This window comes from Ceratotherium simum, unplaced genomic scaffold, assembly GCF_057802395.1.
Source record: "Ceratotherium simum simum isolate JZ-2026a unplaced genomic scaffold, ASM5780239v1 HiC_scaffold_49, whole genome shotgun sequence".
Classification (NCBI taxonomy): Eukaryota; Metazoa; Chordata; class Mammalia; order Perissodactyla; family Rhinocerotidae; genus Ceratotherium; species Ceratotherium simum.
Genome location: NW_028261265.1, coordinates 26924 through 50729, shown reverse-complemented (window position 1 = coordinate 50729; position 23806 = coordinate 26924). Strand labels below are relative to the sequence as shown.

At 36.8% G+C, this 23806-nt stretch overlaps 1 protein-coding gene across 1 annotated transcript in view; it reads left to right on the top strand.

Moving 5' to 3' along the window:
- The window catches only part of LOC147911173 (phosphorylase b kinase regulatory subunit beta-like), a 47078-nt gene extending 23496 nt beyond the window's left edge, over positions 1-23582 (top strand). Inside the window, exons 12-16 of the mRNA XM_087428455.1 lie at positions 9658-9792; positions 16822-16951; positions 19652-19759; positions 21785-21893; positions 22807-23582. Coding sequence (XP_087284581.1) covers positions 9658-9792; positions 16822-16951; positions 19652-19741 — 355 coding nt within the window. The 3' untranslated portion in view covers positions 19742-19759; positions 21785-21893; positions 22807-23582. The remainder of the gene's footprint in view (positions 1-9657; positions 9793-16821; positions 16952-19651; positions 19760-21784; positions 21894-22806) is intronic.
- Positions 23583-23806: the final 224 nt, after the last annotated feature.

The window sequence follows — 23806 nt, the reverse complement described above, 5'->3', positions numbered from 1 at the left end:
TCTACTTTATATGGGACGCCGCCCCAGCATGGCTTGACAAGCAGTGCCTCGGTGCATGGCTGGGATCCGAAGCTGCAAACCCCAGGCTGCCACAGCGGAGCGCGCGCACCTAATCGCTGCACCACTGGGCCGGCCCCCTGAGATTATCTTTTAATAGAAATATATATTTTACATTTGTGCCATTTCTTATTATTTTGACTTATTCCTGCCATTTTATTTTATGTTTTCTATTTACCATGCTTTCTTGTTGTTACTTTTTTCCTTTCTTCTTTATTGTTGGATTGATTTTCTTTTCATTTCTTAGTCTTAATTTTGCATGTGAGTATGAAGCACTTTATGAAAAATGATTACCCGTTTTTTTCCTTCAAAAAATTACATATAAAAAACTAGTTGCTTATTTGGCAGTATCTGCATACCTCTTGTTTCAACAACTCTCATTTTAGGAATTTGGACGTGTTTTACAGCAATCTTCATTTCAGCATTGTCTGAAATAGTGAAACACTGGGAACAACCCAGATATCCATCAGTAGGAAACAGTTTAAATAAATTGTTATAGCCATACAGTAAAATGCTGTGCAACCATTACAAGAAACAAGATGAAGTCTATATACTGACAGTTATAAATGTCCAAGATAAATTAAGTGAAAAAAAATGAGTTACAAATGTATTGTTCCATTTTTTATAAAAGAACAATAATAATACTGTACATCTATATGTGTAATACATGTGTGGAAAAATATCTGAAAAATATACATAAATGAAATCAGTTATTTTCTCTAGGAGATTTCTACTTTATAAGTTATATTTTTCAGTTTTAGTTGAGATTATTTTTTAAACTATTTGCCTGATTTCAGTGGCAGTCATGCATCACTTAACGACAGAGATACGTTCTGAGAAACGTATCATTAGGCAGTTTGGTCATTGTGCAAACATAGAGTGTACTCACACAAACCTGGATGGTATAGACTACTACACATCTAGCCTGTATGGTACTAATCTTATGGGACCACTGTCCTAAATGAGATCTGTCATTGACCAAAATGTCATTATGCGGCACATGACTGTATCGTATATTTCAGGTGAATTTCCTATTCTTTATCTTCTCTTTCTTTTGATCGAGAAGTGAATTCACTCTGCATAGAACTTTACCTTCATTTTTATCCCTTAAAATTGCTCTTTTCAAAGATTTAGAAGTATTCGAATCAATTATAAGAACTTTGAATTGTACCGTGATTTGTTTGATCTCTGATCTAATATTTTCAACTCCAGCCTCTTGACTACGTATGAGGATACAGAAATGGGTCTTCCATGTGAGTTGTCTCTAAATGAAAAGGAATGTGATTCTCCATATCCATCCAGGGTATTAAAAGTACTCTGTTGTCACAGACTCAGGCATTTCTCTGAGGCTAACTGAGAAGTGTTAGGTTATAACTCTTCCAAAGTACATTCTTTGTAGTAAACGTTCTATTCAGGAGAGCCTCTTTGTGATAGTCATCCTTGCAGAGGTTTAAACAAAGCCTTAGATTAAAAGTTAACAGTTTCCCAGGATTTTACAATGCTGTGTTTTTCAGCCCCTTGTAGTTTTTCCTTTACTACTTATTCAGCATTTTAGGCTGATTTATGTTCCCTCAAAAATCCAGTGTAATTTTCTTTCTTGAATTCAAATCTGACCTGAAGCTTCCTTCTCTTCGAATGAAGTATGTTTAGTTTCTTCTAAAAATAGTTTTCTTCCCTTTTTTGTGTCTGCTACTCTATATGTTCAGTGCCTTCCATGAGAAATAATAAACTCTTTTCCTTAAACTGTGTTCACCCAAAATAAAAATGCCAGGACAGCAACATGTGACTTTATTTAACGAAAGCAAAAACCTCCTGATGAAGAAATTTGCCATGAAACTTTAATTATTCACTGTCCTGAAACTTATCCTGGAAGTAATTGTGGCATTATATTCCCATTGTGAGTATTAACAGTGTCCCTGCCCAACTCATTATGTGTATTTCCTCTTATGCAGGAAGGTCAGCTCTAAACACCGGAACCTTTTTGGTTGGGGAAGAGTCTAATTTTTTTTAATAAGGAGTAATTTATTTAAGAAATTTACTTCTGGTAAGGATAGGGACTAGATCTTATCTTCCTGTCTGTATCAGGGTCTGGCTCACAGGAGTTGCTCAATAAAATTTGCCAGATTGTTTAATACATAGGTTGTAAGCAGGTTCAGGTAGCTTGCCTTGAGCTAGTGATAGGGAATTTAGGAAAAACAAAAGAAAGCATGTCTTGTACTCATTAGAGAAAGAAATAAAGGACTTTTAATTTTGATGAATGCACTTGATTTGTACAAGTCATGACCTTCAGGAAATGATCGAGTTAAACAGGACCTTCTTTATATGAAAATCCAGTCATACATGAAGAAGATAAAAGGATGTGGCACTTTTTTCCATTCGTTTATTAATGGAATAGTGCAGATAATCATATCAGAGTATGCAAGTTGTCTTATAAATGGAACCTCTCTGAGCAGCATTCCCAGTAAGGATCTCAGGGGGTACACATATGAACAACCACGAACACATGGTTATTACGCTCAGAAGTTTACTCTGGGAGACTATTTCCTCCTCCTTTTCCTCCATCAACATAACCACAATTATTATTTATTGAACACCTATTATATGCTAGGCAATGTGCTGAAAATACTTCACATATATTATCTCATTTAGTCTTTACAACAGCTTTGAGGTAGGCACTAGGACTCTCATTTTAAAGTAAACAAACTGAGATTCAGAGAGCTCAGATGGCCTGTCTTAGTCAAACCAGTAAATGAAAGAACTGGGGTTTATACCAGGTCTGCCTGACTCCAAAGTTCTTGTTCTTTGATCTTAAGTACTTTGTATGTGTCCGTTCACTTGTGTATACTGCTGCTGTTTTCTCAGGTAAACAGGCCTTACTGTTTATTTCTAAAACTTTATGACCTTTGTGGTGCCTTCTACATGATGTCAACTTATAACCCATTTTGTATTCAAGTATTCGTGTAGCACCTATGATGTGCATTGGCTCCCGGTGTTTTTTTGTCTTGTGTTTGTCAGTCCTCCAGTCTAGGATCAGCATTGTACGGTGCAAGGCACACTGGGGAGCCTGAATAGTTACAAGTTAACAAACAAAGGGAAATGAGATTTTGCCCCTTTTATTCGTCATGAGACCACGGAAATGGGGATAATTTGGACCTGATTCTAAGTTGGCCCCTTGCACACTGCAAGATATATATTAAGATACTATGAAAATTCAGTGAAGTTAAGTAACTTGCCCAAGGTCACAAGACTGAGAACCAGGATTTAGACCCAGGGTGAATGACTCCAGAGTTCATGCTGCCCCACCCCCTCTTTCAGCTCCCTTCTGTCAAATAGGGAGGCTTTCCCTGCTCTGGCTTCCTCGTTGGGTCATGGGGATTCTGGGTAAGGAATGTGCAGATGTTTTCCAAAGGATAATGCTTCAGCAGTATTGCTGTGACATTCGATAGTTTGAGCTCCTGTCTTGTGGCTTTTGGAGAACAAGTACCTCTGGGGATTTCTTTTCCACACCACAAATCCCAAGAAGGAGGAACCTCCCCCTGTTCCAGCAAACACACACACAGTCACTCTTGTCTTCCAGTCCTAGGCTTGCAAAGACCCTCTGCTCCCACAAGAGACGTTCATCCTGGAGGCATCTCTTTCCACTGTGGTTGTGTCTCATTTAGGGCCCAGTGGAATGATCCCCAAGCATTTCATACAGAAACCTTAATTCAAAACCCTTTTGGATTCTCTGACGTGGTCTTTCCCCTCCATCGCCTGGTGGGACCTCATAAGATGCATGTCCTTACACCTGTGCCCACAGCGCTCCTCCACCACGCTAACAAAGAGGTGTTGGAACCCTGTTTCTACTCTACAGATGTTGGACAGTTTCAGAGAAATGCCATTATCCTGCCCGTGGGGCTTATGACAGTGTCCCTCTGAAAAGGAGACAGATATTTTTGTATCTTTTTAATGTATTTTTATTGCATTTCATCCTTAATAAATTTTACTCAGACCTCAGCTCCTTAAGTGAATGCCTTCCTTGCATGTTAGTCTACTGCCAGCAGCAAACACATACTCAGTATGTTTCTTTACAAAATTTACCTTGAATTAGTCCCTGGAAGGTTTTAGTTTGCTTAAAATTGATGAGCAGGTTATTCATTTATAGAGTCCTTGAATGTCAAATTTCTTATAAATTGTTAAACTTGTTGCTCTAGAAAGTTACCCCTTTGTGTATTGTAGTGATTGTAGCAATGATTTTAAAAGAAAGGAGGGAGGGGATTTATAGAAAACATTCTTTTTTTACTTCCTTATAGGTTAAAGCATTTTAGACTTATTTATATCTGACTTTTTACTGTTGTTTCCCTCTTTTAAATGTTGATTATGAGTAAAGAGATTGATACCTCAGTCAGCTTTTAACACTATGTTCCTCCTGAAATGCCAACATTCACTAGGCTGAATGGACATAAGAAGTAAGAACTTTTGTCTTAGTTGTGGTACATCTTGCCCAGAATTCCCTTGCACTATGTATACTTTTATCTCTGTTTTAACCTCTCTCTCTGAGGTTTTTGGATTTTTAAAATTTATTTATTTACATCACCCACTGCCTCAGTTGCTTTAAACCAATACGACCATGTGTCTTTTCGATTTTTCAAAGGTTAATCCTGCCAATGCAATTTCTTCAACATTCCTGTTATCAGGCACTCCAGCGAATGAAATTAACCTGCTCACAGGAATGGAACTCTAGTCTGATAATGATTTGATTTTCTGTCTCATTATTGATTTGTGCTCCAGCTCGCATGTTGAAATAGATCAAGTTCCTGACAGGCCCATTACTGTAAAGACCGCCAATCAACTGTTTTCTGCACTGGGTCTGTCAGTCAGGCCTTAGTGGGAGATAACCCCTGAGGGTATATGTTATCAAGCCTTTCTCATCTCTGCTTTCCATACTTCCAGGACATCCTCTGTTAGGAATTATGATCCAGCCATGTCTTGTCTTCTAATACCCACAACTTCATCTGTGGATCACACATCCAATGCTTAGAGAAGGCCTGTGTTACAGGTACTATGACTATAGCATTGCTTGTGCAGTAAAGGAAAGAGGAGATCACTGCAGCCCTGAGTTCATGAGCGTGGTTTGATACTCATTCAAAGGTCTTTGCTTTTGACATTTGGTGTGAGGTAAGGAAGTGAGGTGATGGGGCTCTCGTACCTCTATTCTGTTGTGATTAGATCAGGGGTAGAGTGGGGGACTCGTTCTCTGGTTACCAAACAGGAAGCTCAGTTTGCCTTATCAAATTGTCTCCCTCTCTGTATTAATATGAATCAAGCAAGAAAGTCCCTTCTTGCAGCTTTCACATCCCCTATTATATGGCTTAGTAAAATGCTTCCACAGAGAGTTATTCATTCACTTGTTTAACAGCAAACTTGGCAAATACTTCTTGGTACCTTGAAATAGCCTCAAAATGATTATTAAAAAAATTGTGTCTTTCTATGGATCAGTTATTCTTTATGGCATTTTTTCAGAAAATGACAGCCGTTCTGGTTTATGAATGATGTCAGATTTCGGTGTACTTTATTTTATATTTGACTGCTTGATTAGGGCATGTTGGAAAGAAAAATGCCAGTACCTACACAATATGCTTCCTAACCTCATAAGGATAAGCTTATTCCCAGGACTGCGTAGGAATGCTAGTCCCCCTCTTCAGATGAGGAATTCATCGTCCTCAAGTCAAACCATGATACGTACGATGGTTGATCTGGTCATTCCTGTGTATCTGCCACTTTCTCATTTGCTTATTGGCAAGTCGAGCACATCCCTGGTTCTTTAGACAGACTGAATTTATAAGGCTCTGGTCCAAGGATAACCTTCATTCTTTTGACCTTCCACATTTGCTTGCTTTCTGTCTTTCCCCATTTTGCACTAAGGGTTTTTCCATTGGAATTGTCAAACCAGGTTTGGTGACTTTGTCGTTGGGAATGAGAGTAAGAAGTCAGATTTTCCCATGCAAAGGAATTAATGCCCTTTTGTATTAGTAGTTCTAAAAACGGATAAAATGTCTTTGACTTTCTTAACTGTGGTAATACACTTCGTAACTTACTTTAAGTCTCTACGACTGCTGTATAGTATAGTATAGTTTATGTCTAAGGCTACTTTGCTGTTTTTATTTTAGTCTTTTGAAGAATTCCAAGCTAAAAAGATTAGTTTGGCAATATTTTTGAATGAATAAATGTATTTTAATAATCTGATAAGTTATATTCATTTGTGCTTGAATGAATGAAAAACAGTTATATTTCTTGGGTTGCTGTTGAGTACAGTGTTTTCTATAATTTGCTCAAAGAATTGCTGAGATTTTATAGACAGAAGGAAGAAGCCTGAGGGGAAATTTTTAAATCTCCCACTATCTTTTGTGATACTAAAGATTTTAAAAGCTAAATGTAATACACGATGCTTAGTTTTAATAACTCAGGTTTGGGAGGACTTTAAAAAGTAAGCATTTTAAAAATGAGAAGGTGACTTATTTTAGAAGAAGATGCCTGAAGTCAAACAGATGTGGCACTTGATTAATTAACTCCAAGACTTGAGTTAAAAAATTGTATTACCTTCCTCCACCCTGAGTCTGAGAAGTCAAATAAAGGGAGTTTGCTAACATTTTAATGACTCTATGATTTCAAAAGCCTTTTAACATACATTGTCTTATTTGTTCCTCAAAATAATTCCATAAAATGAGCTGAACAAGTAATAGTAACATTCCCACTTGAAAAATAACTTGCCAATGGGGCATAGTTGGTAAGTGACTGAAATGGTATTCAAATCTTTTATTGTTTTTGCTTTTCATTATGAAAATTTTTAAATGTGTAATAATATAATAATTTGGTAAATTCTCATATGCCCATTATGTAAATGGGTATAAGCAGTGGTTAGTAATTTACATTTGCCATATTTGCGTCATTGTTTTTTGCTGTAGATTATAAAGCAAATTCCAGACATTATGACTTTACCCCTCAATATTTTAGTAAAAGTATATATCTCTAAAAAGGGACTTTTTCTTAATAATCACAATACCATTATTACACCCAACAAAATTAGCAATAATTCCTTAATAACACCTGATACTCAATTCTTATTCAGATTTCTCGGGTTGTCCCAAAATGATTTTTTAAAAAAAATCAGGATCCCAAACAAGGCCCACACATGGTGTTAGTTGTTATGTCTCTTAAGTCACTTTTCATCTAGAACATTACTCCCTACCCTCTCTTTTCTTTTCATGCCATTGGCTTGTTGAGGAGACCAAAAGGCAGTTCTTTAGATTTTTAATTTGATATTCCTTCTATTGTACTAAGCTGCCTTGAATATTAATTTTAAATGTTAAAGAAAGAAAATAATAAATAGACGACAACTCTGTCTAACCTGTAAAATTAAAAATAGAATTTTTTTATTTAAAGAGAGGTCCGTGGAGCAGTTTATTATAACTGAAATGTTTCTTTAACAGCTAATTTCATGAGCAACTTTAACATCAAAGCATCCAAGGTAACTGTATCCTGGTGATTTTTATGCTTGTGTATAACATCCTGACTAAATATAGTTAATAATAATGTGGATGAACAATTAAGAAATTCTAGTCTTTGGCAATAACATAGGTTTAGTCTAGTTTTTCTTTTTCAACTGATTAGAGAAACGCAAATTGTAAATCTTAATTCTGTCACGTGTTCTGTTGTTGCATGTTATCAGGAAGCTCACAAACGTTTATTTTGGTGTTTGCAAATACTTTGTCATCTTAATGTTCTTGCCAATGAGCAACTATTAAATATTTAGTATGTACTATCAATGGTAATAGTAACGATAATACATTTTAAAAATTATGTTCCATTCTTGTGTCTCTCTCATGCCTCTATAATCTATCTCAGTGTTCTTCAACACATAATCGGCATGCAGGGGTGTCTGGTTGATATCACCTCTGGCTCAACTGGGAAGGCTTAACATTTTTCTTACCTTCTTTTCCACTGAGAGACATTCAAGTCATCCCATGAGATGCATCACTGTTGTTCTGCAAACTAGCCTTGGCAGAAAGAAGGACTTTAATCTTTTGATTATATCCACCTACCTTTTTAATCTCTGCACCTGCAGTAGCCTCGTGCTTTGTCATTCAAATAAGTGTATCAAGAGGAAGATAGTGATATATTTGAGTGCAGTAACTTAGCCACTTTAAATCTTAGTTGCTGTTAACTAGACTTTTCTACCAGTGGGCTGGCTACACAACCCCTGTTTGAGAGACAAAGCAGCATGGATGAATGAAGGCACATTCTTTCCAGACGCTAAGCTACACTGTCTCTGTTGTTGTTCAGTGTTCACCCAAGGATTTCAGGATAAAGCATTGGGATCGGCTGTGTACAACTAATTCCCTAGCTTTCCCTAATGGTGTGCAGAGTTCTGGTTCCCTAAGGCACAGTATTATTTTCAGGGTTTTCTTTGGTTTCATAACTAGTTTATCTAAGTCTTTCTTCAGAATAGAGTAAATGAAAGAAATGAGATGAAACTGTAAAAATACTTATTGAAAGCTTCTCAAATTAAAAAATAAAATTACTTGCACATAAAATAATTAATATTTTAGAAATTTCTAGGCATATAACTATACCACCTTGGAAAATACCAGGCACACAAATAGTGTTCCATAAATGCTTGCCTAAATAATTATATTAAAGCTTTTTCTGTAATAAAAAATTATGTTATGAACAGCAATTAAATATCTATTAAAGAATAGATTCTTTAAGAATAGGTACGTGAACAGCATTTAAATACCTATAAAGAAGATTCTTCTGAAATCTGTTGGTTGAAGTGTGTTCTCTAACATACTAGTATAATTAAGTTATAGCTAACTGTGTCCCTGTATTTCCAAGGCAGATACTTCTCCTCTAGCCCCTCCAATTGCAAGGGAATGACTGCAAAGTAAAAGAAAGAGGTGAAAGTTTCTTATCCTTCCTGGGAAAGGAACATTTGTATAATAGCATATCTCAGCCCATTTCCTAAAATGGTTTGTTTCTATCCTGTTTGCTTTTCACATGTTCCAGTATTAAGAGAATAATGGTGTGGCGGCTATTTGTGTGCAGTGTACTATCATATCGAGTTGGTAGACTCTCATTTGATAAGAACGTAAGTACTAACCTATTTTCACATGTTCTAGTATTAAGAGAATAACAGTGTGGCGGCTATTTGTGTGCAGTGTACTATCATATCGAATGGGTAGACTCTCATTTGATAAGAACGTAAGTACTAACCTATTTTCACATATTCCAATATTAAGAGAATGATGGTGTGGCGGCTATTTGTGTGCAGTGTACTATCATATCGAGTGGGTAGACTCTCATTTGATAAGAACTTAAGCACTAACCTGTTTTCATGTTTACTGCCTAACCACATATGCAAGAGCAGGCCTCATGTTTAAGAGTCTAATCGTGTCGCATAACCTTGATGGAAATAATTATATCAACGGTTCAGGAAATTCAAATGGCCTTTTCTTCATTCCCCTTTGGATGGGTCAGTGCTGTTAAGGGCGTTGCTGGGAGAAGCACAAGGTGATTTTATTTCAAGAGTTGTTGATTCATGCTTCCCCTGTTTTGTTTCAGGTGGATCATCCATGCTATGGAATATGAACTACAGATCCATGGCAGAAACAAGCCAGCCACAGACTTATATCAGCTGTCACCTAGTGAAGTTAAACAGCTTCTGTTGGATATTCTCCAGCCTCAACAGAATGGAAGGTAATGAGGGCCTTTGTTACCTGTAGGACACTCTGGATTTATTGTAACATCATAGCTCATATATATATATGAAATTAATAAGATATTAATAAGAAATAAAATACAGCAGAGTATCAGAGTTCACTCTACTATATGGACAGTGTGCACAGAGATACTAATTAAAATACCTGTCTTCAGTTATGATTTTGTGTTGATTTGAATTTTATACTTTTTTCAGGTATAGTTTACAAACATTTCTTGATGTAGCACTTCATACCACTTTGTTCAGTTCTCTTTCTGAACCTTTGTAGCACTCACCATCTCCTCCTAACATTTTGGCATAAAAGTTTGGGTTTCATAACATTATTTAAATATGTTGCCTGTTACTCTGTCTCCCTAAATAGACTGTCAGCTTTTTCAGGGTGAAACCCTTTTGTAGACTTAACTTACGCTAACCTTAGAATGAGAACAAGGCAAATACTTGTGGATTGCCTTGAACTGAAGAATATTTTTTATTACAGAAAAAGCTTTAATATAATTATGTAGGCAAGCATTTATTGAGCACTATTTGTGTGCCTGATATTTTCCAAGGTAGTATAGTTATGTGCTTAGAAATGCCTAGAAAAGAAGTCTTCTACAAAAGTAGATTTGAGCAAGTGGAAATTCATCCTTGTTCTTACATAGGAGAACTCAATTTTTTATTATAAAGATGTCAGTTATAAATGTAATGTAATTCGATTAAAATTCCAACAAGCTGTTTTATGGAGTTAGACAAGTTAATACTAGACTTGGTATGCAAAAACAAACATGCAGGAATAACCAGAAAAACATAAAAAAAGGACTTGCCCCAACAGACAGTACAACATACTATAAAACCTCTATAGTTAAAACATTGTGGAGCTGGTACTTGAACAGATGGATAGACCAGTTGAATGGAGTAGAAAGTCCAGAAACAGACCCCAAGCACATATAGAAATCTAATGTATGATAAAGATGACATCTCAAATCACTGGACTTTTTAAATGACTAGTGATGGGACAGCTGGATAGCCATTTGGAAAAAGGTAAGATCAAATCCATACTTTATACCATATACAAAAATAAACTCCAAAGAGATTAGCAATCTAAATGTAAAAAATGAAACTGTAGTAGCTCTAAAAGAAAACATGGGTAAATTCCTCTTCAGCCTTGCTTTGGGAAAGGCTTTCTGACTATGACTCAAACCCAGGGGCAATAAAAGATTAATAAGACTACATAAAAATTAAAAACATTTTGCATTGCAAAAAGTAGACAATATCAAAAGGCAACTGGGAAACTGGAACAAAATGCTACAAAGAGCTAATATCCAAGAATTCTTAAAAACTGAGAGACAAAGAAGCAAAAACCCAAGAGAAAAATGGGGAAAAAAGATGATTAATCAATTCATTTAAAACAAAAAAAAAGGACCTTAAATATTTGAAAAAATGTTCAAACTAACTCATAATTAGAGAAATGTAAATTGAAACATGTTGAGATACCTTTCTTGTCTGTCAGACTGGCAAAAGTTAAACAGTATGACAAACGTTTGCTGAGCTGTGAGGAAACTGACGTTCTTACGTAAGCTGATGGGTATAACCCGTCTGGATGGGAATTTGGCAGCATCTAAAAAAAAATCTACTTGTGCATTTACACTTTGACTCAGCAATCCTACTTTTAGGAATATGCCCTGGAGATGTGCCTCCAACAATATGAAAATATATACACACAAGGTTATTCATTGCATCATTGTTTATAATTGCACATTTTGGAATGCCCATAACCTAAATCTCCATACATACGAGATTATTTGATTAAACTGTGGTACATCCACATGATGGAGTACTGTGCAGCTGTTAAAAAAGAATGAGCGTGGTCTCTATGAACTGATATAGAGTAATTTCTAGGCTGTTTTGTTAAATGAAGACAGCAAAGTACAAAAAAAATCTATAGTGTACTACTCTTCATGTAAGAAAGAAAGGGATATCTGCTCATTTGTGCCAAAGAACTATAGGAAGGATAAATCAGAAACTAATAAGATTGGTTACCTTCAGGGGGTGGGTGAGAACAGGGTGAAAAGAATGGAGAAATAGGTACAGGGCAATAAGATTGAGCAGGAGAGCATACAGTATACTATCGCTGAGTATAGCTTTTAGTATAGCTCTGACTGCTAAACTATGGTAATGTTTTATATACCAAAAAACATAAATAATTAATTAAAATTAATCCAGATGTGGAAGGAAACCAAAGTAGAATACAAACAGTAACAAATGAACCTAACCGTATTACAAATGAGTAGTATTCTCACACTGAAGGGGATGGGGAAGAAAAGAATTAACCAGAATACCTTTGGAAGACATCAACTGGATACTGTAATGCTAAAGAAAAAAAGAAGTACACACAAATACTCTACTCTAGTTAACAATTTTTTTCACAGAGGTAGGTATTAGCAATTCTGAAATTGCTTTATATATATATATATATATATTTACACTAAGATTGAATAAATAAGTAAATACATTGTGGGTAATGAGAGACAGATTTCTCCTTGTCGGAGAATGTATTTATAAATAAAGAAAAGGGAAAGGCTAGACTATTGTGTGGTGTTGGATTGGAATTGGAAATATCCGTGTGGATTCATGGTTTTTACATGGAAAGATACATAAATAAATGTGGATGTCTATGTATATATGAGTGTACATCCATATCTTGCCTAGCTCTATCCACTGAGACGACCTAGAAGCAATGAAACCCCAACAGCAATGAGCAAACCTAGTGCCCAGATATTGATTTCTAAATACCATTTTCTAATAAAAGGAACCAGCATTCCTTGGAAAAATGGTTGATTCCAGAGCTGGGGCAGGAAAAATACAAGATGAGCCTGGAGTATCTTATGGTACCAGAAAGTAAGAAAGTGCTGCAAAAAACTACAGAGTTCTGTTAGAAGGATACTGGAGACAACTTGAAGGAGGCTCAATGGTCAAAGCTGGGACAATTTGAGCAGAAAACTAAATAATGATAATATTGGATTATAACCCATAGAATGAATATCCATGAGTCCATGCTGATATAAATGGATAAATGGGAGAGAAGGGACTCTCCTTACAGTAGAATTTTAATTAATAAGTGTAGATGCAATGGTGATAATAAAAAATCTCCATTAGACAAATACAACAGTAATAATTGTGGCAGGCAAAAAGCGTCAATGGATGCTAAATTTAGTGGGTGGAAGTATGATGAGAAATGAAAAATTTGCACAATTTCCAAGTATTTCCACTCAAGATACTTTCCGGTTGCAAAAGGAAAAATAGCAAAAAAAAAAAAAAAAGAGATTGAGGAACTGTCACAGATTAGAGGAGCCTAAGGAGACATGGAAACTAACTTCAGTGCAAGGTACTAGATTGGATTCGGGACCAAAACTAGGACATTAGTGGTAAAATTGGAAAAATCTGACTAAGGTCCATAGATTAATATTGTGTCAACATTCATTTCCTGGTTTCAATAGTTACTGTTGGTTCTGTAAGATGACAAAAGTAGAGGAAGCTGAGTAAAGAGTATGCAGGAACTTTATGAGGTATTTTTTTGACATTTCTGTAAGTCTAAAATTTTTCAAAATAAAAAGCCAAAAAATAAAAATAGAGGTCTTCTAAAATAATTCTCCACCTCCATTATGAGTATTCACACATTTCTATTTTTTGTGTTGTTCTAAGCAAACATCTCCCTTTTATAGGATTAACCATGACTTCATAGAACTCTGAAAACATCTTTTGAAGGGAATAGGAAAAAAGATCAAATGCAGAGTGTAGGGTATTTGGTTTGCACACCCATTATTCAAAGTAAAACATCACCAAGGAACCCGTACACCTTTGGACTTCTTCTCTTTAGCATAGCACTGAACCCAGCCACGAGAGTCTGGGTCTACCAAAGAAACTGTACATCCAGAAAAGATGCCGCTCTCTCTCATGTAGTGTTAAAACGTCATTGGTCCTCTTTCACAAGAACAAAAATGTCTTTTTCTGAGGTATGTGCCTATTCTATACCCATTTTTTTTAGAGCTTTTATCATAAATGGATGTTGGATCTTGTCAGATACTTTCTCTGCATCTGTTGAGATGATCATATGATTTTTATTCTTCATTTTGTTAATGTGGTGTATCATGTTGATTGATTTGCAGATGTCGAACCATTCCTCCATCGCTGGAATAAATCCCACTTGATCATTGTGTATGGTCCTTTTAATGTATTGTTGTATTCAGTTTGCTAATATTTTGTTGAGGATTTTCGCGTCTATGTTCATCAGCGATATTGGCCTGTAATTTTCTTTTCTTGTATTGTCCTTGTCTGATTTTGGAATCAGGGTAATGTAGGCCTCATAAAATGAGTTAGGTAGTGTCCCCTCCTCTTCAATTTTTGGAAGAGTTTGAAAAATAGGTATTTAATCTTCTTGGAATGTTTGCTAGAATTCACCAGAGAAGCCATCTCGTCCTGGACTTTTGTTTTGGGGGTAGGTTTTTGATTACTGTTTCAATATCTTTACTAGTGATCAGTCTATTCAGATTCTCTATTTCTTCTTGGTTCAGTTTTGGAAGGTTGTATGATTCTAAGAATTTATCCATTTCTTCTAGGTTTTCCAATTTGTTGGCTTATAGCTTTTCAGAGTAATCTCTTATAATCCTTTGTATTTCTGTCTTATTCGTTGTAATTTCTTCTCTTTCATTTCTAATTTTATTTATTTGAGCCTTCTCTCTTTTTGTCTTAGTGTGTCTAGCTAAAGAGTTGTTAATTTTTTTTCAAAGGGTTGTTCTTTTTCAAAAGGTTGTTGGTTTTTTGAAGGGTTGTTAATTTTTTACAAAGAGATAGCTCTTAGTTTCATTGATTTTTTTCTGTTGTTTTTTAGTGTCTATTTCATTTATTTCCAATCTGATTTTTATTATTTCCTTTCTCCTACTGACTTTGAGCTTCATTTCTTCTTCTTTTTCTAGTTCCTTTAGGTATGATGTTAGGCTGTTGGAGATTTTTCTTGTTTCTTGAGATGGGCCTGTCTCACTGTAAACTTCTTTCTTTGTACCACTTTTGCTGCATCCCATAGATTTTGATATGTCTTATTCCACTTCTGAGTATTTATCTAAAGAATATGAAGACACTAATTTGAAAAGATATATGCAACCCTATGTTCATTGCAGCACTATTTACAATAGCCAGGTGGAAACAACCTAAGTAGGAAATAGGAATTATTAATATATTAATTATAGGAAGTAACCTAAGGGACAATCAAATGGATAAAGAAAATGTGGTGTATATATGTATACAATGGAATACTATTCAGCCATAGAAAAAAGATGAAGTCTTGCCATTTGCAACAATGTGGATAGACTTTGACACTATTATGCTGAGTGATATAAGTCAGGAGGAGACAAATACTATATGATCTCACTCATATGTGGAGTATAAAAAAACAAACAAATGAACAAACAAAACAAAAACAAACACATAGATACAGAGGACAGGTTGGTAGTTACCAGAAGGGAAGAGGAGTGGGAGGAGGGTAAAATAGCTAAAGGGGGTCAATTGTATGGTGATGGATGGAATCTAGACTTTTGGTAGTGGGTACACTGTAGCATATACAGAGGTTGAATTACAATGTTGTACACCCAAAACATATAATGTTACCCGGTTAAAAAACAATGTTACCTCAATTTAAAAAAAGGAAAAAAATTTTCTTTTTTTGTTTACTGTATCCTGCATAGCTATTTTCATACCTAGAAATATTGTTGGTCACGACATGTCTACTTTGTGGTTGATGACACATTTCACTCTGCTGCCTGTTTTAATACCAAGTATAAAAAAAAATGTGTATTTGTTCCTACCTTCAGCTTTTGGAAGAATATACTACTATGTCATTTGTGTGTTCTTTTCAAATTATGTAAATTCTACATCTTTAGCAGTTTGTGAATGAAGTATTATATCTTTAATATTTAATACTTAATTGATAAAATAAGAGATCTAGAATTTTGGCTTATCACGTTCTGATTATTATGACTTGAAAGATTTTGTAGCTGATTTTTTAGCGTTGGTGCTTTGACCATATTTAAATAGAAAACTAAATATAAGGTTTAAAATTAAAATATAAAGTTTAAAATGCAGTAGTCCCCCCTTATCCATAGTTTTGCTTTTTATGGTTTCAGTTACCATGTTCAACCGAGGTCCAAAAACATTAAATGGAAAATTCCGGAAATAAACAGTTCATAAATATCACAGGGCTCATATTCGAGTAATTCCTGTTTACCTTCATAACGGCCCCAAAGCTGAAGAGCAGTGATGCTGACAGTTTCTTACAGTACGTTGTTGTGATTGTTCTATTTCATTATTAGTTATTGTTGTTAATCTCTTACTGTGCCTGATTTATAAATGAAACTTTACCATGAGTGTGTATGTCTAGGAAAAAACATAGTATGTACGGGGTTCAGTGCTATCTGGTTTCAGGCCTCCACGGGGGGGTCTTGGAACGTATCCTCCACAGATAAGAGGGGACTGCTGTAAGGTAATTTCAGTAGATACGTAGTGCTCTTTTGAGCATTCATTCACTTATCAAATGTTTATTAAGCACCTTTCTGGGAGAGGTGTGGAGGAGGATCAGCCTATGTGATGATGCCCACGCCTCCACAGAGCTTACGTTGTATTGTATGGAAGAACCCCGTCAACTTACTTTGGAGTTGGCTGCTCCTGTGATTTTAGATGGAGCTGCTTTGTGTGTTAGAAAGGCGTTTCATCACATAGTGAGCAGTCTTACAGGTTACTAGAGAATAACGTTTGCCTATTACAGTTTTTAAAACCTCGGGGATTTTCCCTTTCCTGCAAGCTCTGTTTTCGTGATGAAATATTTAGTAATTTCTGTAACACATGGTAGATATGCATCATTGATGAATTTTGGCTTTTATTGCTCACCCTGTTGGAACAATTAATCCGTATTGAAAGCCCTGCTTTCTACCAGAACGAGCTTCTTTTTCAACTCTGAGCCATGTTCTTTTGGTCTACAGATGTTGGATGAACAGGCGTCAGATCGATGGGTCTTTGAATAGAACTCCCCCTGGGTTCTATGACCGAGTGTGGCAGATCCTGGAGCGCACACCCAATGGCATCATCGTAGCTGGGAAGCATTTGCCACAGGTACAGCCTTACCGTGTTTCCTTCAGTGAAAGGACTTCTAAAGGGACCTAAGGGAGGAGAGAATTCTTCCCCCTCCGCGTTGCAAATAACCTTTCTGTTTATTCCATTTTCTAAGAGTGTTTAAAGAAGGAGTGTCCAGATACCTGAAGGAGGAAATACTAGAAAATAAGAACGCTAATCAATTGGCTTGGAAATATTTTTTCCCAATCTCAGTTACTTTTATTTTCCAATTTTAGTGTCCCTCTATACAAAGGCTTGCTTTACCAAATGGGTATTTTACTTAAAAGTTGTATTTGATCAAAAATTTTTTGGATTATTACATTCAGATATTTCAAGGAAGCTCTCTGTTTAAAGGAACCACATGGCCAAACCTTTTTCCAAGCAAGCTGTCCTTCTTTTGTTTACTTATTAGTGAATTTGGGGTTTCTTATATTGGCATTACCATGAATGCTAGTATTCCTTCACCGCCAAGTGCTAGTGGGCCAGTGCTGGGGACCTCACAGACAGTAAAATAGATATTCAAATGACGGAACTAAATCAGGCCTAAGAAGCAAGGTGACTTAGTGATGCTGTGGATAAGGATTCATACTACTTATGAATTGCACTGAATGTGAAAAATGCAGTAACTTTTTAGGTCATTAGACAATCACTTATTTTACTTGAAATGTAACTTCCCTTTCATCCAACTGAATTAGTGCTCCCTCCTTCAGATGGTTTCCCAAGTTATATAAACTAACCTGCTTCTTTGATTTGATTATTTTATTTAATCCTGACTTCTAAATCATTCTGCTTATACACAAACATGAATAATTAGGCCTTTTGGAAATGGAGTATTGTATTTGTCTCTAGTGTTGAAACATCAACAAAATTATTTTTGCTGAAGGTCTTTATACAAATAAAGTAGTCTTAAATACGCACACCCATACTCATTTTGTTTATATGTACATGGAGTGTTTCTGGAAGGACCCACAAGAAATTGGGACAAGGAAGTGTGGTCTGGGGGGCAGGGTGAGCTTTTCATTGAAAACCCTTTTAACTTTTCAAATTTTGAACTTTGTGAATCTATTGCTTATTCAAAAAAAGGAATAAGAACTTTTTGAAAGTGTTCTTTATACTGCTCACAAACTGTGAGTGGGTTTCTTTGGTTGCCCGTGTAGGTGCTCCAGCCCTGTCCCAGAGGCTCCGTGACCATTGTCGGGGCAGCACTGTCTCCTGCCAGCGGAGAACAGGCCTCCGTGGTTCAAGTCCTGCTGCTTCTGCATACAGTAGACTAGGGCAACCTTTTGTTAGCTTCTTTCCCAGCCCCCTGTAGGCCCTACCAGATTTTCATTTAATTGTCTGATTGCCTGGGCCGCTTCCATTTGGTATCCTCTCTTTGCTAACAACAACAATATGTGTTAAGTATTTTTATGGGCCAGGCGCTTTTCCAGGTGCTCCTTTAATCCTCACAACAATTTTGAGGTAGGGACTTTATTATTCCTGTTTGACAGATGAGGAAACTGAAGCACAGCTAGGTGATTTTCCCAAGGTCACACACCTAGGAGTAGCTGACCCCGAGCGTGCCCCCCCCACCCCCGCCAGCCATTTGACTTCTGAGCCTTTTCTCTGAACTTCTGCACCACACTGTCCACCCTGAGTCTTTTCTGAGGGTGGGAACTAAGGCAAGCTTGATGTCTCTTCTCTAGGTTTAACTATCATAGTTGCGTAGTAACTAGGTTGACTTTTCAAATGAGATATGTTAAAAGGAAATTGAAGTGAAACCATGAAAGAGTCCTTATTTCCTTCTGTAACCCCATTAATCCCATTGCTGGACATCTAAATAATTATAATTACCTTGTTCAGCAACTGGGCTTCATTTTCCCCATATTAGCATATGTTGGATTGTATTGAATATAGAATACAGTAGATGGACCATATTGAATATAGGGCTGAGGCATTATTATACCAGGCAGATTAACTTTGCTGTCATTTGATTGAAAAGGGATGTTCCTGCTGGGTCCCATTTTGAATAGTAAGTAGATACACAGTGTTCTGAGGCTATGATTAAGTTCACTGTAAATCATCATTGTGGTAAAAGTAAATAGGCATGACTCATCACCTCTGCATCTCTGGTAATAATCCTGGTGACTCCATCTGCTTTCCACCACACAAGCCTCACATTTCAAGCCTTCTCTTCCATTCTTTGAGGGTTATCCACCCTTCGTTTTGCTTTTTTCTGTGTTTACTTGCCATTTCTTCACATAATGTTGTTTTTGCTTATTTGTATGCATTTTAATGCTGCCAGTTCAGAAAGGACGTGCCACAGAAATGATGTAAATTCAATAGCAAATGACTTACATGCTAAAGTGACAGCAAGCATAACTTCTTGTGTTAATTCTGAAAGCAACATGTACTCTCTTTGTTGTCTCCTTTTTTGGCTCTTCCCTTTGTGTATTGAAGTGGCTTTCTAATATAGCCCCTTTCTCTGAAAAAGATTAGTATAGTGAAGATCACTACTAAAAACAGGAGGTTGAATTTATCACAATAGTCAGCTGGTTGGCTTCAGTAGTTTGACATATATAAAATCCACGCATATAGCTGCAAATGCTCTCTAAGGTTTTATAGAAACTGAAAAAGTTTATTGATTAGAAAATGAAATTCCTTTAAGTGGGAAGCAGAGTATAACAGTGCAGCATGTTAATGTTGAGTTATTTTTTTCAGCAACCAAGCCTGTCGGATATGACCATGTATGAGACGAATTTCTCCCTCCTGGTGGAAGACATGTTGGGAAATATTGACCAGCCGAAGTAGAGACAGATCGTTGTGGAGGTTTGTATTTAGAAATTCAGATGCTGAAGAAGTGCTTTCTGTCTGCTCCCTGAAAGCTAGTATAAAGGAGAGACCAGAAATTCCCCTCCTCACCTAACCCGACTCTCCTCCAGTTGAGTCCTGGAGAAGACGCCTGTCCTTGACCCACATCAAGGACACGAGCAGTTCCGGCATCTCACATCCCCCAGGGTGGAACGGCTGTCTGTCCAGCTGCTCCAGCTCCACACTCGCCCCTCAGCAGCAAGTGCATCAACAACACCGTAACAGAGAGGAAGTGACCTTTTTCTATGTTTTATTCTAATCTTTTTTCTGTTTACATAAATAATGCATGACTATTGTAGAAGGTTTTAGTAGTTCAGAAAATTGTAGAAGAGAAAGCAAAAAAATCTCTCCACACCCACTAGCAATAAGTCTGCACTGTTGATCTTTTGAGGGACGTCTGTCCAAACATCTCTCTGTGAACAGAGAAGACACATAATTTTGTGCTGTATCATCATTGCTCTATATAAAGTTAAATGATAAGATACACACACGTGCTTGCACGTGCTCTTTTGCCATTTTAAAACATTATACCAAATGCATAGAGAATCCCCCAAATGAATGGACTTAACATATAGCTCATCTTCACTTTGTCTTTCTCTGAGAATGTCTCCATCAGACTTTGTTTTTCTTGAGGGTGGGTAATGTGCCATAGATGCAGAAGCTCTCAGTGCCTGCTGAACTAGATGTGGCACCATCTGAAATCCAGCATGTCTGGATTTCAGTCAGAGCTGAACGAGTGTCAGCTTTATCTCTGAGATGCCAGGATTTGGAAACAGTATCAGCCAATCCGTTTCATAACATGTGGGAGTGAGGCAGAGACTGGGGTCAGGAAGAGAGAGGGTTAGTAGAAAGGTGAATGCCTTCCTTGTGCTTTTAGCCTTTTGGTGTCTAGTGCCCAGCATCTGGGACCTAGAGTGGACATAGAAGTTCTTCTTGTTGACCAAAATGAGGTCATTCCCTTTGTGGAAGAAATTTTCCTTTAGAACTAGAGCAAAACTTTGTATTCTCCTGGCTAAAGCCCTGCTCCAAGGTATCCCACATTGTGACTCTTGGATTTTTCTGAAACTGTTACCTTTAGTTCTTTCAGGTTCTGTTGGAAGCATTTCGATAAAGTACAGTCAAGGAGATTCCCAAATTGGGAATTATGAGGTCTTGTTCCTGTTCCATGTACAAAGTAGGAGCCATAATCATCATCAGAAAGTCTTTACCAAGCATTGTATACTCAGACACAATGTTTGCATATAACAGTTTGTCACCTAAAATGAATGTTGTTGCAACTTAGGGTAAATGTATGGGATAGCCAGACACTAGGATGATGCATTAAACTAAGATAGTTTATACAGACCAAGTAGTACTCATGTCGTAAAGAGATCAGAGTTAAGTGTATTTTTTAAAGCATAACCATCTCCTGAGAAACTACTATGATGTCACAGATTATACCCATTTTGGGGTGCTGGGCTCCACGTCATTTGATCGTGAGCCTGAATCCAGAGTCTCCACTGTACTGACCTTCCTTCCCTGGCTTGTTGCTTGCCACCTCTTCTGGGGCAGCCTCTGCTCTACTGGACACTGGTTTTTGGTGTCTTGCCAACAAGGATTAATGCCCAAAGGCCAGGAAGAGTTCAGACACTTTGGGTGAATAGGGCAACTATGTACTATAGATAGGAGTAGGGAAGTCATTTTTCTAAGTTATTAGTTTTATTTAAGTGACTAAAAGCACTTCTGTACAGCTGCTGGGATACACACAATGAAAAAGTGCAGTTTCCAAGCAGAACTTATGCTACTAATTTGCAAGATTAGGAAGATTCCATCCATAGCTGATCCTGAAGTCTACTATCGTAGAGAACACACTATGGAATACGAGGATCATCTATCAGTCTGAGTAAAGAGTGGAAACATGTCCTGGCTCATATGGTTCATATAGTTTGCTTTCAACATTTGTCTCTTCTGGTTACTGATGGTTGTGTCCATTGTGCTGGAAAGGAGCCCTGAGCGAGAGTTTCAAGACAAAGTAGATCTGGACAAACTGGTGAAAAAAGCGTTTCATGAGTTTCAGAAAGATGAGAGTCGACCAAAGGAAATTGAACAACAAGTGAGTAGAGAAAATAGCTTTTTGTAGAATTTTTTCTTTGTCTCAATTCTTCAAAATATCCCTAGTCTCTTACCATTTCACTTATAAAATAGATTTACAGAGTGCAAAATAGAGTTCTTGAGGGGCAGGGCAAAGTCTGACTTATTTGAAGAATTATTCTTTTTAGTTAATTACTAGCCAATTCAGCTATAAAGTTTTGAATAAAAAGAAATCTAGGAAGAGATAAATTTCCTTTATATAGTTAGCAGTTAAAATGTGTTTTACCAGAGAGAAGCCATAGATTCCAGAAGGCTATAAAATTAAATTCTAGGGAGGAAAGGAATACGTAACAGGCTACATTGGTGCTGTGTACTACCTAATGTAGTCCCTTCCAGGCTCTCTGTTTAATATTTTATGCTCATCTGTAAAGGGTCCCTAAGTAAATAAAAATTATCAGCAAAGACAGGCCGGTCCCGTGGCTTAGCGGTTACAGTGCGTTCACTCCACTGCTGGCGGCCGGGTTTGGATCCCGGGCGCGCACCGATGCACCGCTTCTCCGGCCGTGCTGAGGCCGCGTCCCACATACAGCAACTAGAAGGATGTGCAACTATGACATACGACTATCTGCTGGGGCTTTGGCGGCGGGGGGTGGGGGGAAGGAGGAGGATTGGCAATAGATGTTAGCTCAGGGCTGATCTTCCTCACGAAAAAAAAAAAATTATCAGCAAAGAGGAGAATACTAAAAATGCCTGTCTTTGTTTTATATGCTGAGAAGATGCCTCAGGAAAATGAAAGAAAAGCTCAAGAAGCTCATATTTTCTATGAGGAAATCTTGCTGTGAATTTATTTTTCCCCCTAGGCTGACACTGATTTTACTTGTCAACTCTTTACAAACAAAAAAATCAAGCAACTTGCCTCCTGTTTTCCTTTGTAGGATGACATGACTTCCTTTTACAACACTCCCCCACTGGGAAAAAGAGGAGCATGCAGCTACTTGACAAAGGTTGTGATGACTTTGCTGCTGGAAGGAGAAGTGAAGCCGAGCAGTGACGACCCATGTCTGGTTAGCTAGTGAGGAGGTGTCAGAGGCTCTGTTGAGACAGTCTTTAGAAGTGTGTTAAGTGTTGTGCTGCAGCTTAATCAGGGTAGCCATTAATGTATGGACTGCGCATGCTGGTGAGGTGGTTGCCACGCCCTTGGCAGAGTTATTGGACCTCTTGCATGCCGTAGCCAATTTAATGGTAAGAAATTCTTTTAATCAAGTGAAAAAAGTCCTCAGGATTATGCCAATAATCTTTACTGAATGATAGAAATAGTTTATTAATTGAAAATTCAATATTGCATGTTATATGATCAAATAGCTCATCAAAATGAATCTTTGCTCTTTGCACTAAATTCCCACCTGCCATTAAAATGAAATTTGCCAATTACTACTACTAGTAGTAATGCAGACTGGGAATGAAAAGATATTGAAAGAATGGTGAACTTTTTCTAGTGGCATTGTCATGCTAGAAGAAATATTAATATACATCATAACGGCAAAATCAGCCAGCTGATATTTTTATTCTCAGAAACTGCAGTATTGATAATATTTTAGTATACAGGGCTATTGTACAATTTTTACTTTGTAAACATGACTGTGGTTTTGTATTTGTGCTTACTGTAGAGGTTGGACTAAAGTACAGTGTAATAAATCTATACCTGATCAAACATTTTCTTTGAGCTTTTATAAAAATAGGATATCTGTAGGATTGTTCAGAAGTATGGACGAGTAACCTAGTTTATACTAGTAAAAACAAAATTAAAAGTCATTAAATTTTATTTCTGAATTAATAAATATATATGGACACATTTCTTTGTTCTCTTGTTCACAATATTGAGTTTATTATTCCTGAATATTTTCATTTAATTGATCTGGAGATGGAATAGAAGAG